The sequence below is a fragment of the Cnephaeus nilssonii genome (genome assembly GCF_951640355.1).
Source record: "Cnephaeus nilssonii genome assembly, chromosome: 6".
In the NCBI taxonomy this organism is placed as follows: Eukaryota; Metazoa; Chordata; class Mammalia; order Chiroptera; family Vespertilionidae; genus Cnephaeus; species Cnephaeus nilssonii.
The window spans coordinates 86,828,422-86,845,930 of NC_137077.1; the positions used below are offsets into that span (position 1 = coordinate 86,828,422).

At 48.9% G+C, this 17,509-nt stretch overlaps 2 protein-coding genes across 5 annotated transcripts in view; one reads left to right on the forward strand and one right to left on the reverse strand.

Moving 5' to 3' along the window:
• Positions 1-17,509, forward strand: part of PLXNC1 (plexin C1) — a 160,564-nt gene that overhangs the window by 139,063 nt on the left and 3,992 nt on the right. The window contains exons 24-30 of one of the 2 annotated variants that reach the window (XM_079773939.1): positions 9,341-9,395; positions 11,005-11,036; positions 11,129-11,236; positions 12,372-12,535; positions 14,347-14,494; positions 16,976-17,116; positions 17,195-17,269. In XM_079773939.1, coding sequence (XP_079630065.1) covers positions 9,341-9,395; positions 11,005-11,036; positions 11,129-11,236; positions 12,372-12,535; positions 14,347-14,494; positions 16,976-17,116; positions 17,195-17,269 — 723 coding nt within the window. Of the gene's footprint in view, positions 1-9,340; positions 9,396-11,004; positions 11,037-11,128; positions 11,237-12,371; positions 12,536-14,346; positions 14,495-16,975; positions 17,270-17,509 lie in introns of both variants that reach the window. The other variant, XM_079773938.1, reaches the window with a different exon arrangement.
• The window catches only part of CEP83 (centrosomal protein 83), a 142,595-nt gene continuing 126,827 nt past the window's right edge, over positions 1,742-17,509 (reverse strand). The window contains exons 16-17 of one of the 3 annotated variants that reach the window (XR_013813636.1): positions 16,785-17,019; positions 1,742-1,794 (exon numbers count right to left, since the gene is read on the reverse strand). Coding sequence is in view for 1 of the 3 variants with exons in the window: in XM_079773941.1 (XP_079630067.1) it covers positions 16,999-17,019 (21 nt within the window). In the remaining 2 variants the exon portion in view is untranslated. Of the gene's footprint in view, positions 1,795-16,553; positions 17,020-17,509 lie in introns of those variants that run through there. The other 2 variants (XR_013813637.1, XM_079773941.1) reach the window with 2 other exon arrangements.

The window sequence follows — 17,509 nt, forward strand, 5'->3', positions numbered from 1 at the left end:
TCATTCAGCAACATTATCCAAATCTTTGCTGAATACCTACTATGTGCTAAGAGCCTGGGATGCTTACACGAGGAACAGAGCCCAGGTCCCTGAGCTCACAGATCCCGCAGGCCTGGGGAGGGGTGGAGAAGGCGAGAGGACACAGGTAATGAGGCAACACCTTATGTTGGAGGAGTGCTGTGGCTTGGAGCTGGGAAGGAAGCTACGGCTAAGCTGAGACCTGAACCTCACCAGCCCGGGGTGGGGCGCTAGTACATCTAGCAGGGATGGGAGCACATGCGTGTTCTTCCCCAAATCTACCTTTAGACTGGCTGGAACTAGAGAGGGCAGGGGCGGCACTGGAGGTAGTAACAGCCAGCCTTTAGGGAGCCCTTTCCTCTGTGCCACGTGCTCACCTTAGCATTCCTCCTTATTCCGGCTCATTCTATCTTACAGCAGTTCCATGAGTTGGTATTGTTATTAACCCACTTTATGGATGGGCACCGTGAGGCTCAAAGGCTTACCAGTGGTTACAGTGGCAGAGCCAAGACTTTGACCCCAGCAGTTGGGCTCTCGGGTCTGTGGCTTAACCAGTTCACACAGCGGCCTCTCCAGAGGTGTGGAGAGGTGGGCAGAGGTGAGAAGGGAGGTGCATGTCACACGGGCCCAGCCCGCTTCTTCAGGGGCTGAATCTTACCCCACGAGTAATGGGGAGCCACTGGAGAAGCGTAAGCAGGGAGAGCTGTGTTTCAGAAAATGACTGGCTGTGCGTGGAGCGTGGATGTACGGGATGCAACCCTGGAAATAGGGAGGATTTCAGGTGAGGGAGGATGCGGACCGGAAATGACAGTGGTTCTGAGATGGACGCAGTGGGTGGGTTCAGAGTCGGCAGGAGGTGGACAGCCGTGCGGGTGGGAGAGAGACACAGGGACGGGCGGTCAGGATGGCCCTCGGGGGTGGCAGGGCAGAGGCATGGATGTGGGGGCTCTTTCAGGGAGAAGAAGCCAGGGGGCAGCTCCCAGGCACCTGGAGGGTCAGTGGTGCCTCCTTCCCTCGGGCTGACGGTCCTCGGGAGACGCGTCCGCCCTGCCCGCTCCCTCAGCAGGAGGAGCCGAGTGTCCCTCAAGCTCGGCTTCGGGACGACAGCCGGGAGCCAGACCACCTCGCCCGGGGGCCTTGCTGTGGCCTCACGCCCAGTCTGAGTAACCGGTGGGCGGCGCGGCGGTGCTGCCCTGCAGCCTGCGGAGGGCGCCCGGAGGGGAAGCTGTGGGTCGGCCACTGGCTCCTGTGCGCCCCTCCAGCGGCTCCCACCTTCCACACTCAGAATCCGCTTGTCAAGAGTAGGTCATGGCCTTGGAGATTACAGAAACCCCAGGAACTTTCTGGAAGTACGTGTCCCGCCGGGCCACGCTGGTGAAGCACTGCCTCAGAGGGAGTCCAGGGGGAGAAGGACGCTGGGCGGGTGGAAGAGCTTGGGGAGGATCGCGTCGGGGCCTCAGTGTGAGTTCGGGTTGCAGACCCTCAGCCATCTCGTCCTCTCTCCCGTCTGGGTGCCCGCCTGTCTCAGCCAGTTCGGGAGGAGCACAGCCCCCCGTCGCTGCTTTTGACTGACGTGCCTGCCTTGCTCAGTGGTGGGGTGGGTGCGAGGAGAGGGGCACCCTGGCCAGGCTTCTTGGTTGCCCTGGCGACCTGGAGGCAGGGTGGGCCCCAAGGGAAGGGGGTGTGGCCACTCACCTCCACTGAGGGCAGACAGGACCAGCCACTGGGCCCGGAAAAGGAGGATCCACCACCGCTGTCGGCGAGGCACGGGGAAGGCTGTCGGGAGAGAGGGAACATCAGTCTTCGCCGGAGACATCGGCCGTGCTAGACACCTATCTGCTTAGGGACGATAATGAAATTAATCTGGCCTGTAGTCACTTCCCGTCCAAATGATTTATTGGCCTCATACCCCAGCGTCACCACACGGTGGTAATAAATGGCAAGATGAGGACACAGGGCTTAAAGGATTCTCCTCGTTTAAAACCTAAGCCATGAGGCAAAAAACACAGCGCTTGAGGAGCGGAGGCCATCGGCCCGTGAGCTCTGTGCCTGGTCCACCTCAAATGCCCCGTTTTCCGAAGACCGCTCAGAAAGCAGTACCCACTGCCACCCTGGGCCACCCGAACCCGAACGTGGTTTAGCAGCACCCCTGCAGGCCCAGAATTTGGAGTCATTTGACAGGGCTGGCTGACGCCCGCTCGTTAAAGAAAAATTTCTCCTGAGCACTCCTGTTTCCCTCCAAAGCGACAAGATGCTAATTATCACTCTTATTCATTTACTTAAGTGCCCTAGTTTGAGTCTCACTGGAAGTGCTTGAAAGCAAAAAACTGTATTTTATTGAAAAATGGTGTCTAACCCAGAGTTTCTGGAGACTCAGAGTCACCTCCCTCCAATGAGCCCAGATTAGTTAGGTTTTAAAGTTCGTCGGTGAGGCCATCGCCGCCTCCTGGCTGAGCACAGCCCCGCGTGGGGCCAGGCCCGCCTCGCCCGGCTCTGTCCCTGGCCCGGGGCAGCAGAGTGCCGCTGGTCTCCTCTGAGGGAGCTGCTGTCTGCACGTTTGAAGAACAGGTTTCTACAGGGCACCTGAGGGCACAGCCAAAACAGAGCCTCTCCTGGGCCAGGTGCGGGCAGCCTCCAGGCCCTGTCACCTAGGGGGTGGCAGCCTGGCCGCCCTGGGCACCCGCACGATTGCTTCCCGCGGTGGTAACAGCGGCAGCTGTGCCCCCACCGTTGGCGTGCGTGAGCCCGATCCATGTTCACAACCACCGGCCGATGACGGCGCTTTTATTACCCTCGGTTTCCATCAGATGAACACAGAGGGGGGCGATTCTGCTCCTGTCTCCTTCTGTCCTGTGCAGACGGTGTGGGGAAGCCGACATCCTTACAAACACATTCAGCCGGAGGCATCCTTCTCCCTGTAATTTCATCCTCCGCGTGCTTCTGTTCCGGCTGTGGCGGGGTGCGGGGTGCGTGTTTCCTACGGAGGGACCACACCGTGTGTGGGAGCACGTGGGAGCACGTGGGCCTGTGGGGGCTGGAGACGGCTCTCCGGTCCGGCCCTTCTTCCCTTCACCTGCACTCCCCCTCCCCCACCACCCCTTCCCCAGGGCCCTTTTGCTGGCCTGAGTCATCGCGCCCACATCCTGCTGTGGAGTAGCTTCGAGTGTGGAGGACAGAGTTATGTCCGGCAGGAAACCTTCTCTGCAGATCGCACCCCTCATTCTGAGCTGTGAGGGTTTGAGGGGCAGGAAAGACGTTCAAACCACCGTGTTGTTGAAGTGTTCCTCACGACAGGTGAAGTGGTCACTGCTAGTGCCGAAGCTGTCACGCAAATGGCATGTAAAGCTCATGGGCCTGCCCCACGGGTCTGCCGAGTCCTTGCGGTGAGGTGTGTCCTCTGGGCACTGGAGGGAAGGGTTGGGCTATCTCTAAAGCCTTCTTGCAGCGTGAGTGACTTTCGATGTTTGTTTAAGGAATGTGTGCAGTGCTGCTTGTACATGAGCACTGTTCTAGGCACATCCTCTCCTCATTCCCATGCGGAGGCACAGAGAGGCTGAGACACTTGGCCGAGGTCACACAGCTCTCCTCACTGATGCCCCAAGGCTGGAAGCGGATGGAAACGGCCTTGCACTGAGACTGTGCTCCTCTCGGGCCGGAGGGGTCCTCTCGCTCAGAACCAGGCTTGCAGCCAAGCTCCGGCCGCTGAGGCCGCCTGGCTGGAGAGCCGGGCCAATCAGGAGAGGCCCTGGTAGTTACCTTTCCTGCTGTCAGTTCATAAGGTAACTTCTCTCCAAACCTTCGGTGGATCTCACGTCTGTGGGTTTATCGGAATGCCTCCTTATTTCTAAGCCCACTTTAACCTCATTCCTTGAAGACACCATAGCTGCCTTCATCAGAAGGGAGGCCTCCTTCGGGCCCCAGAGCTGACCAGGCCAGCCCCACAGCGGCCGGAGCGCTTAGGGCCCCAGTCCCGGCTGCCAGAGGCCACGCTGCCTCCCGGGGCCCAGCTCGGGGCCCAGCTCAGGTTCTCTCCAACGGCCCTCAGCGCGGGGGGGCCACCTGGCCCGGGCTAATCCCAGGCACAGAGGCAGCATTTCCACGTGTTAGAGGCCCTCTGGAGCCTGTCCAGGCTGTCAGGCACTGTGTGTGGTTTGATGTGTCTGTTGAGAATGTTCTGATGAGCCCGCCACCCGCCACGAAGGACGGAGCAAGGTCACCCCTCAGGCCCTGAGAGAGAGATTCCTTTTCCATCCGCCTCCGGCCTTGGGGTGTCACTGAGAAGAGCTAAGAAGGAAACGGGCGAGTGGTGTTGACGCGTGGCTGCTGGGACAACGCTAGTTGAATAGAATTATTTTCACATGACGCTGTTTTAGGAAGGAGAGCTACCAGCAAGGGCTTCCACATGGTGCTTTATACTGATCATTGTGTTTTCAGGTTTGTTCTTTAAGGGAAAATTATAATATTTCAGACAACATTCAGAATTAAAGATGAATAGTTTACTCATAACTTTCCTTAAAATTTTTAGGCGGAAATTCAGCTTTCCTTTTAGGCTAAACCATATGAAATGGTCACTATTGGACCATATTTGCCTATAAAAATGTCAGTTTCATAAGGTTACATAAAGTTCAAGCTTATATTTCTAGAAAACCCATTTTATGGAATTATCTTCAACCGATGCCGTAAAGGTAGTTCTTTAGCAAAAGAAATCTCACCTTCACTTGCAAATGGTTTGAAGGATACGTTAGTTTTCTGTTTAGTTCAAGAGTCACCTTAAACTGTTGATGTGGGTCCCTTTCTCCCAGTGCTGGTGGTGGGAGCGTGCACACCCATCTCCGCAGCATCCGGCAGGGGCCGCCCTCGCGGATGGCGGCGGCCGTGTCGTCACATGGAACCCTGCGGCACGGCAGGCCTGGGAGGGATTTAATTGGAAGGTGCCCTGTGGACCACTTCTGCTCTGAGCTGGAGGAATATTCCCGCCTCAGACCCATCCAGCGGCATTCATCTTCCTTTGATTTAATTCGGTTTTCATTCCTGAAGTAGGAGCCCCGGGGATGCCCCTGCCTCACAGGACACAGGAGGATTAATGAGTCACCGTTAGGAAAGCCTTGGGAGCCCCTCAGATGGAACAAACAGCGTTAGACGTTTAACACTTTGGATTCTGTGGCCCTTTTCAAAAAGGCCTTTCTGGCCTTGACTAGGTAGCAGCTGACTTGTGCAAAGTACAAAATGACCCTCCTTCCAACACCTGTGAATAAACTAGTTTCCTGCCTTTACAATGGTGTTAGAGTGTCTCTCCCCGCCCCCCCCCCCCCCGCCCCCAGAGCAGCTGTGAAAGTTGGCAATACACTCACACACTTCCCTGCTCAAAACACACAACTCATCCACTAATAGAGTGCTTTCACCCTTGCTCTCGGGAGAGCCTTGCAGAGCACAGTCTCCTCACTCTGGCTGCCGCGCACAGGCCCGCAGGGGCCATGCCAGCGCTTGGGAAGACGTCTGAGCTTCGGGAGTGCTCCCCATCGCAGGCCTCCGTGGCCTTCGTGACGATGGAGCGAGGGTATTCGCTCCTGGCAAAGCGAAGCGCCTGACAGTAACAGAGTCCTGGCTCAGCACGCCGCGGGATCCATTTGGGATTCATTCTTTGACAGGTGCCCAGAATGAATCACCAGCTTCCTTTTATTAAAAGGTATTTATTGGCTCTGAAACAGAGCACATCCAGGTCTTAATGCGGAGGAGTTTGTCACTGTTTTCAAACCGTCTCAAAACTCAGTGCTGGAGGATTGCTAAGGGGGAGCCTGCACACGGTTTACTTTAATTGCATCAAACGTGGAGGATAATTGAAAAATCAGCCAGCAAACGATGAAGGGCTCAAGGGGAAAGGAGAGGGTGTTTGGTAACAACAGCAGAGTCAAAGTTAAGAGTCCAGAATCCTCACTCGAGACACTTCACAGGGGCCCGAGGCCCAGCAGCCCCTGCCCAGAACCCTCCCCACAAGCTGTCGGGAACACCAGCAGTTGGGGCCGCAGGCCTAGCATTAGCGGCTGGCGGGACACAGCTGGCTGGACAGCTGTGCTCTGGGCCTCTCCAGGGCTGGCTCCCTCTGTGTTCCTGCCTCTGTGGGTGCAACCTGAAGATGAGGCCTTCATCCCGTGTGCTTGCTAAGCAGGGTTGTACATGCTGATAACCAACATGTACCTAGCAGGCCAGAAGAGAAATCCTAAATTCCTACTTTTTTCCAAACTGGGGAAGGCCAGGTCCAAATTAGTATTAGAATCAAAACAGCCTTAGAGCTTTAGGGCAGAGCGGGGAAGCACTTAGCTAATGATGCTCAGAAAGGACAGGGTTAATTCTCCCTCCACAGTCCCCAGGTGAAGGTGAGGATTGCTGTGACCCCATCTGCCCCTTCTGTTTTGTGGAGCAGCCCCTCTGAGCAGTTTGCTTCTCCCAAGGATGGAGGCCGCCTCTGCCTCTGAGCATCCAGGCCCCGGGTGGGGTGGGAGGGGTACGCTAGAATGCCATCAGCCTCTGGGTTCCCCAGTCCCAAAGGGCCCTGGGTGAGAGAGCTCCTCTTTATCTCCAAGAAAGGCTACACACAGCACTGCAATAGCGTGTCAATGGAGTGAAACCATTTGTTTGTCAAACGTGTACCTTTTAAATCTGCAGCAATTTTTTAACAGCTCTACTGAGATACCATTTATGTACCATAAAGCTCACCTTTTTAAAGCGTACAATTCAATGGGTTTGGGTAGATTTACAGAGTTGTATAATCATTACCACAATCTAATTTTAGAACATTTTCATCACCCCAAAAAGAAACCTTGAACTCATTAGCAGGCACTCCTCATTCCTCCAATCCCTGCTTTAGGCAATTAGTAATCTACTTTCTGTCTATAGAAATTTCCCTATTCTGGATGCTTTGTGTAAATGGGATCACACCTCCTGGCCTTCTGTGACTGTCTCCTTGCACTTAGCATAATGTTTCTGAGATTCATTCATGTTGTAGCATATGTCAGTACTCCTTTTATTGTATGGCAGTTTTTTTATAGTATATTCGCACAATGGAATAATACACATTAATTTTTAAAAAGGAAAGGACAAACTGCTGGTAGCTGCAACAACTTGGGTAAACATCACAGACCTTAATATTGACCCTAAGAAGCTAGACACACAAATATATACTGAATGACTCCATTTATATGAAGTTCAAGAACAGATACAACTAATCAATAATGATGGAAGTCAGAAAAGGAAGGGAGCTTTATTGCCTGGGAAGGGAAATGGAGATACTTCTCAGAACCTTGAAATATAATTTTATATCTTGATGTAGGTGCTGGTTACACAGGTATATACTTGAGTGAACATTCAATGAGCTGTATACTTTTATATTAGTAAATGTTAGGTAATTTTTTGTAAGTAAGAGTTAAATTTAAAATTTTTTATTTAAAAGTGCACGCAATTTTTATGATTTTACAAGCTTCCTTTTAAAATAGGAGACACCTGCCCTACCCTCTTACTCAGTGGTTAGAGCATCGGCCCCCAGACTCAAGGGTTGTGGGTTCCATTCTGTCAAGGGCACGTACCTCAGTTGCAGGCTGGATCCCTGGGCCTTGATCGGGGAGCTTGCGGGAGGCAACCAATTAATGTGTCTCTCTCACATCAATGTTTCTCTCACTGTCTCTCCCCTTCCCTTTCACTCTCTCTAAAAATCAATGGGAAAATATCCTCAGGTGAAGATTACCCAAAAATATATAAAATGTGTGTATATATACTAGTATACATATATACACTGAGTGGCCAGATTATTATGATCTCTGAACGCATAATAATCTGGCCACTCAGTGTATATCCTATATAATAAAAGGCTAATATGCAAATTGTCCCATCGACCAGGAGTTCGACCAGCAGGCAGGCCGGCCAACTGCCCATGTCCCCTCCCCCTGGCCACGCTGGCTGGACCCCACCCATGCACAAATTCATGTACCGGGCCTCTAATACACACACACACACACACACACACACTGGCCACTCAGTGTATAAAACTAGAGGTCCGATGCACAAAATTCGTGCAAGGGGCTCGGCACTCGCAGTCTCAGCTGCCTCGGCCTTCACAGCCCCGGCTGTCTCACGGCCCTGCAGCCCCACCCTGCCCACTGGTTGTTCCAGAAGGTCATTCTGGAAGGTCATTCCGCCATCCGGTCTAATTAGCATATTAGCTCTTTATTATATAGGATGTGTGTGTGTGTGTGTATGCATATATAAGTATATACATACATATAAATAAAATGTGTGTGTGTATATATATGTATATACACGTATGTATACATATATATATACACACACACATATATATGACACCTGCATAAAAGAGAACAAATCATAAGTGTATTGCTGATGAGTTATTGCTAGCTCCTCCCATAACTGCCACTCAAATCAGGAAATTGGACATAACTGTCCCTCAGAAACCCCGGCCCTCCCAATCACCACCCCGCTCTCTTCTCCAAACTTGTAACATCATAGTTCTGCATTATTCAGCTTTATGTGGATGGAATCACACAGTATGTATTCCTTGTGTTGGGCTTCTTTTGCTCAAGATCATTGTGAGGTCATCCATGCGGCATGTACCAATAATTTGCTCACTTTCTTTAATATTTTTAATTTTTAAAAATGTATTTATTGATTTGAGAGAATGAAACATTGATTTATTAGTCCACTTTATTTATGCATTCATTGGTTCATTCTTGTATGTGTCCTGACTGGGTTCTAACCAACTCAGCCAATTTGCTTATTTTCATTGTTTTATAATATTCTGTTGTACCCCAAAGTATTTATTCATTTTGTTGATGATATTTGGGTTGTTTCCAGTATGCAGCAATCACAAATAGTTTACCTCAGGATAGGTACTGATTTCTGCTGGGTGTATACCTAGATGGGAAATTGCTCTGTCGCAGGGTAGACATGGGCTTTGTATGCCAGTTTGTGAAAACCCGGCTCAGCATTCATTAATACAGTGGGAACCCAGCTTCTTCTTCCCTCTCCCAGGCGAGCCGCCTCCCGTGGGTCCCACCTTCCGGCACTGCCTCCCTGCCCCTCGTTGCCTTGTCTGCCTCCTTCCCAGGACTGGGAGCTCCTTGAGGACAGAGTCTTGCTCATCATTTAGCTCCACCTCCAGCACAGGGCCCCGAACATAGGAATTCTTCATAAATACTTGATTTACTAAGTGAGACTATAAAAATCCAGCCAGCCATCTAATTCCTGGGTCAAGTTGAGAAAACTTCAGTGCTGGAGGATTGAAAACTCATACATCTTTTATCTTTGCTTTCAGATATCAAATGGATCCACTATAAAAGTCTTTAAGAAGATAGCAAATTTTACTTCAGGTAACCAACATAATGCCAACCTTTTGTTCTCACTCAGCTGTAGAGAATTGCCTTCTGCCTCTCAGACGTGTGTCCCAGGAGGGAGGCTGAGCTCTCGCCACTTAATTCCCTGGAAGCAGAGAACAGCCATTTCTGTCTGTTTCTCACCCTAAGAGTGTGGGCCCTGCAAAGAGGACAGGACCCTGTAAACAGTGGTTAGCGGGACGCCCCGCCCTAACCTCAGGCAGACGGGCAGATGCAGCCTTTGGAGCGCCGGCCAGCTCCTCAGCAGGATGGCTGACAGCATTTGCAAACTAAATGGGCAGCTTTTATGGGAGTCACTAGGCCCCTCTCCAAACTCTCTTCTGCCGCCTGCTAGCCTCGGGCAAAGAACACGGATGGTGCCTTGAGAAAACCGCAGGGCCCAGTTCCAGCCCGACAGTCAGTCCTCAGCCCTCAGGTGCTGGGCCGGCCTGCCCACTGCTGTCTCACAGGTGGACGGCTAGGAGCCTGCTGGGCGTAGCTCTGGCCAGTCACACAGGCAATGCCAGGCTCCCGGGGAAATGGACAGGACAGTTTGGTAGCCACAGGACACCGTCCGGCATTCCCCCAGGCTGAGCGAGAGGAGCCTCTTGCACAGGTGGCGCCATCCTGGCTGGCGGGGCATCGGTGTGCCAGTGCTGTGCAGGGTGAAGGGCTGTGTCTCACGCGCCAAAGACGGCGCCTTTTGCAGAGCTTTTTTGGGGATCTGCTTCCTCCTACCCAGTCCAGCCGAGAGCCATGATTTTAATCCCTCTCCTGCTGACCCTCCAAACCCCTGCCCCTCTGCCCTTTCATCACCCGCTCTGTCAGCCCAGCCCTGAGGAACCCAGCACCTACCTCCAGAGCCTGCAGCCCCGCAGCCCAGAGGAGAGGCAGCAGCAGCGCGGCGAGTCCCTCGAATCTTCAGAACAAAAAGCCAACCCTTCTTTCCCCTCCACTCACCACTCCCGTTAGAGCCACATTTCTTACAAGATTGCCCTCTCCACTTGCTCTGTGAGCTCCGCTAACTGCCCTTCTTTCAGATCCTAGAAGGGGTCAAGTTCCTTCTCACCTTATACAACCTTTGCCACTGTCCCTCTTCCTCCATTTGCCGGGCTAACTCCATCCATGCATGTAGGTTCAGCTCCGTATAGGTTCCCTTCCTCAGGGGAACCTCCCGGACTAGGTCAGGCCCTTGTTATATGCTCTCCTGGCATATAAGTCTTCTTCACAAGCCTTATCGCAATTGTAATTAAATAATGGTGTAATTAGTACATGGAATTCTCTCCTAGGCTAGGATGTAAATCCCATTAGGGCGGGAACTCGATCTGTCTTACTCGTTGCCAGATGCCTTGTAGCCCCTGGGTGTAGCTGATAATGCTCAGCGAGTGATCTCAGCCAGACTCCCCACTTCCAGGGCCAGGGAGCCTGCTTCCCCTCCAGTCCCTGGCCCACTCTCTTCTGAAGGTCCTAAGACACAGCAAGGGGAAAATGGAGCTATGACGAGCTCAGGTACACTCTGCAGAGCGCAAATGGGGCATTTTATGAGAAGGCCAGTGAGCCCGAGGTTCCGGTGTTAACGGGCTGTTTTCTCTCCCTCGGCGTTCAGATGTGGAATACTCGGATGACCACTGCCATTTGGTGAGTTTCACCTCTGTGCTCCCTGCTGAATCGGATGCTTTCACGGCAAGACCGGTGTCTTTGGGTGACGCTTCTGCTCTGTCTCCCTTTAGATTTTACCAGATTCGGAAGCATTCCAAGATGTGCAAGGAAAGAGACATCGAGGGAAGCACAAGTTCAAAGTAAAAGAAATGTATCTGACAAAGCTGCTGTCCACCAAGGTACGTGCACTGCCAGCGAGCACGTTTTCCGGCCACCTGGGGGTGTATAATATGTTTGACTTAATTTCCACTGAAGTGTGCAAACGTTACAGATCTCTGGTGCCTTCTGGCCACGCAAAATGGAAGTTTAAATTGTAAACACTGCCTACCCCCTTCTTCTTTTTTTTATAAACTGCAAAGATAACAGCATTTTACAAATTTCTCCTGTAACATCTTCAATCAGGGATTTAATATTGTTCCCAGTCCCTTTAGCCACAGTTCACTATTGTTTTTTAGCTTGACAGCATAATTACTCCTTTTTGTTTGTTATTAGGGATGAGCAATACAACTCCCTCTTTGAATTGCAAATAAAATGAAGGGGTGGGGGAGTCAGTGACTACAGACCCAGTAAATCTTACCGATTTTTTTTTTCCTTTTAAAATTAAGAATTCTGTTCACATATGAAAGTGTTACTTGTAAAAGTAAGTAGAATACCAAATTGGGAGCACATTTTGCTTTATCTGGCTTTCAGTGGGATTAAGGGAAGTCTGCGGTGACCCCTTTTGTCTGGAATGCCTGGCAGCGTAAGTGCCATTACCCACCCCTGGCCCTGTCTCCTGCTGGGCAAGCCCCTTCCGGGGCTGAGGGGGCTGGCTCAGTGGGCAGAGGACAGCCAGCGCCTCTTGATTTTCTCATCTGCCCCACAGAGCTCTGTCCACTGGGCTTTTATAAAACACTCAGATGCTTCGGAAAGCGCACAGTGAAGCTCCATGATAGAAATATATGCAACAGGAAAGATTCTGGGAACAGGGCAACATCATTTGAGTGTCTCCAGGCTGAACGTAACTAATAAAAGCCAGACATCGTGGCTTCTTGGTTTATGTACACAGCCTTACCACGGGCATTTCTACTGCTAGAGATTCCCAGTATCCTTCCTCCCGACTAAACAATACTGTTATCAGCAAGAGGCTTCCGAACCAAATCTACACCGGCCCCAGACGGCGCGTGCTGGCCTCGTCGGCTTCTCTTCAGCTCGTTTTGCTGTTTTGCACATCCTTTTCTCTGAGCTTGGATTTCATTTTCCACCGTGTTTTCAGAACCACTACTCTGTTCCCTGTTTGTTTTCCCTCCTAAGCCGATGTTCTGTATCTTTTAGGTGGCAATCCACTCTGTGCTTGAAAAACTTTTTAGAAGCATTTGGAGTTTACCTAACAGCAGAGCCCCGTTTGCTATAAAGTACTTTTTTGACTTTTTGGATGCCCAGGCTGAAAACAAAAAAATCACCGATCCTGATGTCGTGCATATTTGGAAAACAAACAGGTGAGAACAGACATTAGGTGGCTGCTGACTGCAAGCCCGGGGCAGGATCTGACTGAGGAGGGCGTGGTAGTCCAGAGGATCCGTGCAGCCCTGGCTTGGTAGGCTGTCACGGCCAAGCAGTTTCTTGCTGTGACTGTTTTAAACAATAAACAAAAACATTCCTATATAGAGCATCCTATTCTTCAGGATAAAATAAACAAACTATTATCTTTAATGCATGAAAAAAGACTTTGTTTGGAATGTTAAAACAAGTTTAGCTTGACCGGCAAAAGATGAAAAAATATTTTGTGGTTTTATCATACAGTTTTCCATTAGAGAACTCTTATTTATCCCTCAGAGAATTAATCATTTTGCAATTTCCAAGCTGTCTGTCTATACTCCAATTCTATAGAGAAATTTCTGCTTTTATTTAGTCAAATGCAGTACTCAGATACCATGAGAATTGGCCAAAGGATTGTGTTTTATTTTGTTTTTTAGCATTTTACCTTAAGCTAAGGCAAGGCACCCAGATTTACTCTACACTTCTCCTCGAAAGAGAAACATAGCTCATCACCTCTATTTGAAATACTCTGCACATGGTTACGATGTGACCCAGCTTCTCGGGGGAAGTTCAAGCCCTCCCAGGCATTAAGGTTCACCAGGCCATTTAAAATGAGTTCTAAAAGCTGAGGTTCCAGAATTCGGATCTTCTCCCATTTAATCCGGGCCTATCCCAACCCTACTCTGGCTCCCTCCCTTCCTGTGTTCCAGCCTTATTCCCAGGCCCTGCTACTCCCACACGAGGCCTGGGTGCTGCTGGCTAGCATTTCCCTGGGAAGATTGTGGCATCGAGCAGGGGTGGTCTCAGGACAGTAAAGCTATGAAGAGGCCCGGTAGCCATATGCCAGAGGTAACTAGCTAGGCCAGAGCTGCGAAGTAGACAATGAAAGGACTTTGAATGTTCCCCAAGTTCATATTATTTGAGTGCCTTCTATGCGCCAACAACTGTTTGGTGCTGCAGATACAGACATGAAGAAAACAGACAAAGGTCCATGTTCTCACAGAGCTCGCATTCTAATCGGTGGAAATAGACAATAAATCAAATAGGTAAGTTGCAGTATATTAGAAGGTGATTGGTGTAGCGACAAAGTGGGAAAGGAGGACAGAGTGAGTGACAGGACGGTGGGGGGAGGGGAGGTCAGGAGCCCCACAGAGATGATGACTTGTGAGCCAGGCCTTTAAAGAAGCGAGGGCATAAAGCATAAGACTGTCTGGGACAAAACAGTTTCAGGAAGACAGACAACAAAAGGCAAAGTCCTCAGGCGCAAGCTGGCCTGGTGTGCATGAAGAACAGGGAGGACGCCAGTGGGTGAGAATGAGTGAGATGAGCAGGAGTTGAGGGTCCAGGCCCCGACCATGCGGGGCTTCTATAGGGAGGAGGATAGAAAGGGTCAAGAGCTGACTGAGAGAGAGAATTAGCCGTCAGGAGCCAGGAGGTAGTAGCCCGGGTGAGAAATGTGGCTTAGGCCAGGGTGTAGCATTGTGGGTGGGAAGAGGTCAGTCATGGAGATCCGCTGACATGTACTCCGTGGCCATCACCATCTAACATAACCTAGGGCTGTCTGGAGAAAATGTGTCTTGTCAATATCACCTCAGATTCCTCCTCCAGCCCTCCCTCAGGAACTCTTGTCAGTTTAGCCCTTTCTTGTTCTCAGCAAAGCAGACTTGCATCCTTCAATAACAAGGACAAACCCGCCCCTCTACAAACTGGGGAACAAAGCACCCCTGTCATAGGGATGGCAGTTTTTGAAAAGAAATCTCTCTCGGAACAGCCTTCCTCTTCGCTTTTGGGTCAACATCCTGAAGAACCCCCAGTTCGTCTTTGACATTAAGAAGACGCCGCACATAGATGGCTGTCTGTCAGTGATCGCCCAGGCATTCATGGACGCGTTTTCTCTCACGGAGCAGCAACTTGGGAAGGTGAGGCCCAGCTTTAGTATGCCTTGTATGTACTCCCATGAGTCTGAAGCACTCTTTCTTGAAAATATTCAAATAATAAACAATTGGTCTAAATTACACCAGCTAAAAAGAAATAGTCAACAGTGTCACTGAAAATTTCTTTAAAATCTATCTCATTTATTCCTATCTTAATCTAGTTTTTCTAAGTGGAAATCAAAATAATTGATTATTATCCCAACCCTACTGCAGAACTCTTTATATATACCTAAAAAGAGTCTACTTGAATATATCAGTGTTTGGGGAAGAAAACCTTACCCAAGATTTCTAACATCATCAGTTTGTCTGTTTATTGTCAAAACATCAATATTGTTTTTACTATGGTTTTCTTTGCTGAGCAAAAGCCCTAAGAAAGCAAAGAAAGATAAAAATACAGAGCAAACTTTGAAAGCGATGTATTGGTCCTATTCAAGCACCCAGAATATTAAACTGAGCGGTTCCTATACCTAATGGGTTTGAGAAAATCTTTAGAGCTGAGCAGTGGCTCTCGGGTAGAAGGGCTTTCAGAGTGCCGGGATCGATGCTTCACAGGTGCTTCAGATCCTAGTCTAAGTCTAAACTCACCGTCACCCTATTTTTGCGAAACAGACCTGTGTTTACTTTTGTCTTCCCAACGCTGCCTGGTCTCTCAAGGTAGAATCCTCGCCATTATCTTCAACTCCTTCTTTCTCCCTCAGGAAGAGGTTCCTTCTCCCCACCCTATTCCCACGTGGCTTCTACTCACTCGGTCTCTACAGTGTCTATCCCTTTCTTCTCATCCCTCTGCCCCATCCCTTCAACCCTCTCCACTGTGGTACTTGCCCTGCTGCCATCTCATCTCCCCCGCTTTTCCTTCTCAGGTTATTTTTCCAAAACACAAATCTCATCTTGTCAGCCTCTTATGTAAAGAAATTTGTAAATACCTTCCATTATCTACCACGGCCCCTCCTGATTGGGCCTCAAGTCTCTTTCTAGCCTCATCATTTTCTTGTACATTCCATATACCGTCTATGCTATAGCTTTTACTTTTCCCAAGTTTACCATGAACTTGTTTTCACATCCTTTTGCTCATCTCTTTCCTGTCTAAGTAAAATCCTACTTATTCATTCACTCACAATCATTTCTTTCATTCAACATGATTTCTTAACGTGTACCAGAAACTATAGGAGACTCAGATCAGTCTGAATATACCTACTTTGTAAACTTTGTCCTGATGTAGTTCCCACACTTCCTTCACTTGATCAATAAAGTTCTTTTTAGCATAAAACACACTGAAAGACTCTTAAGTGCTTGTTTATTCAAAATAAAAATTAGTTTGGCTTATCTATTACTTACTATGTTCTTGGTATATTTCAATGAATCCTCATAAGACCCACATAAGGTAGTTGATATTACCCTCATTTTATAGATGAGAAAATTGATGTTTTGAGAGGTGACAAGTCTTGCCTAACATCACACAAAGTTATTATGGTCCCTGATTTGCCCAATTCTGCAGTCCTTTTCTTTACTGTCCACCTGCTACTGGTTACTGGCATAGTAAGCACTGTGTCCGTTTGTCTCCCCAACTAGACTGTAAGCTTCTAAAGAGCAGGTTCCAGTCTTCCTCACCTTTGTATACTCAATGCCTGCCCAGAGTGCCTGCCTAGCTAAATCTTTAGAGAATAATTGCATGATTGTGGATTCTACCTACACTTTACAAGTGAAACACATCTCAGTGTAGGCATCCTTCAGAGTGATTCAAGCCATTGATACATTTTAAAATGTGCTGGGGCATTGGCCCTGTTAGTAACTCATCTATCTTCCCTGAGTAGAATTTTTTAAAATTTTATAAAAAATAATGACTTTTAAAATAAAATCAGTTATAATTACATAAAAACACTCAAATTGCCAAGGAACTTTTGCAAAATCAGACATCAGATCCACCAATACTAATGACCGCTTGCTTCCCTGAGGACACTGGAAGATCTATTAAAATAAACAGGACAAGCAGAAAAAATCCACCACTGCCAGCTACTTACCACTTTCACGGTTATATAAAGGGCTCAATCAGACCTACAATCAGATCTTTTATAAATGCCACAATTCCCTGGTGGGTGAGGAGGAGAGCAAATGTTTTAATTCAGGCTTTTTACAGCCATTAGTAATGAAGTATGATTGAAATAAGTTCCATTGTTACAGTAACTCAAATCATGCAAAAATAATAATTTTAGTTCCTTTATGAGAGGAAGGCAGAATATATTAGCATTTAATCTGCCTGAAAATAATAGTGACTCACCAGAGCTATCTGGATAGCAGTCAGTCATTCAGCAACACGGAGGAGGGCCTGTTGCAGGGACACGTGAACCAGGCGGTAACAGTGGTGGAGGGTCAGCTGCATTATTGTGATAAATTTCCCATGGTTTTCACTCTTGGGGTGATCATTGTTTTTTTCTTTGTCTTTTTTTTTTCTTCTTTTTTTCTTTTTAGGAAGCACCAACTAATAAACTTCTCTATGCCAAGGATATCCCAACCTACAAAGAGGAAGTAAAATCTTATTACAAAGCAATCAGGGATTTGCCTCCATTGTCACCTTCAGAAATGGAAGAATTCTTAACTCAGGAATCTAAGGTATTGTTGGAAAGTAGAATTAAAATATTTGTGTGTTTTTTAAAGTCGAATCTCTCAACAAGCCTTTCTTTCTTTAAGAAACATGAAAATGAATTTAATGAAGAAGTGGCCTTGACAGAAATCTACAAATACATCGTAAAATATTTTGATGAGGTAAGATTTTAAATGACATTTTAAAATATTGGTCTGAATCAGTCCCCAGGATTTGGTTCTGAAGCCTTCGATAGGTCTCAGAACAGCTCTGGCATCCCAAATGGCAGAAAAGGGAGGCCAGGGGGCCTCTCTGATGGGGGATCCTGGCTCCTCGCCAGACCCTGCACATGGCTGCTGCCCTGTAGTTTTATGGCCCACCTTCAGACCAGCCTGAACTTACATGAGCTCATGTGGCCTACA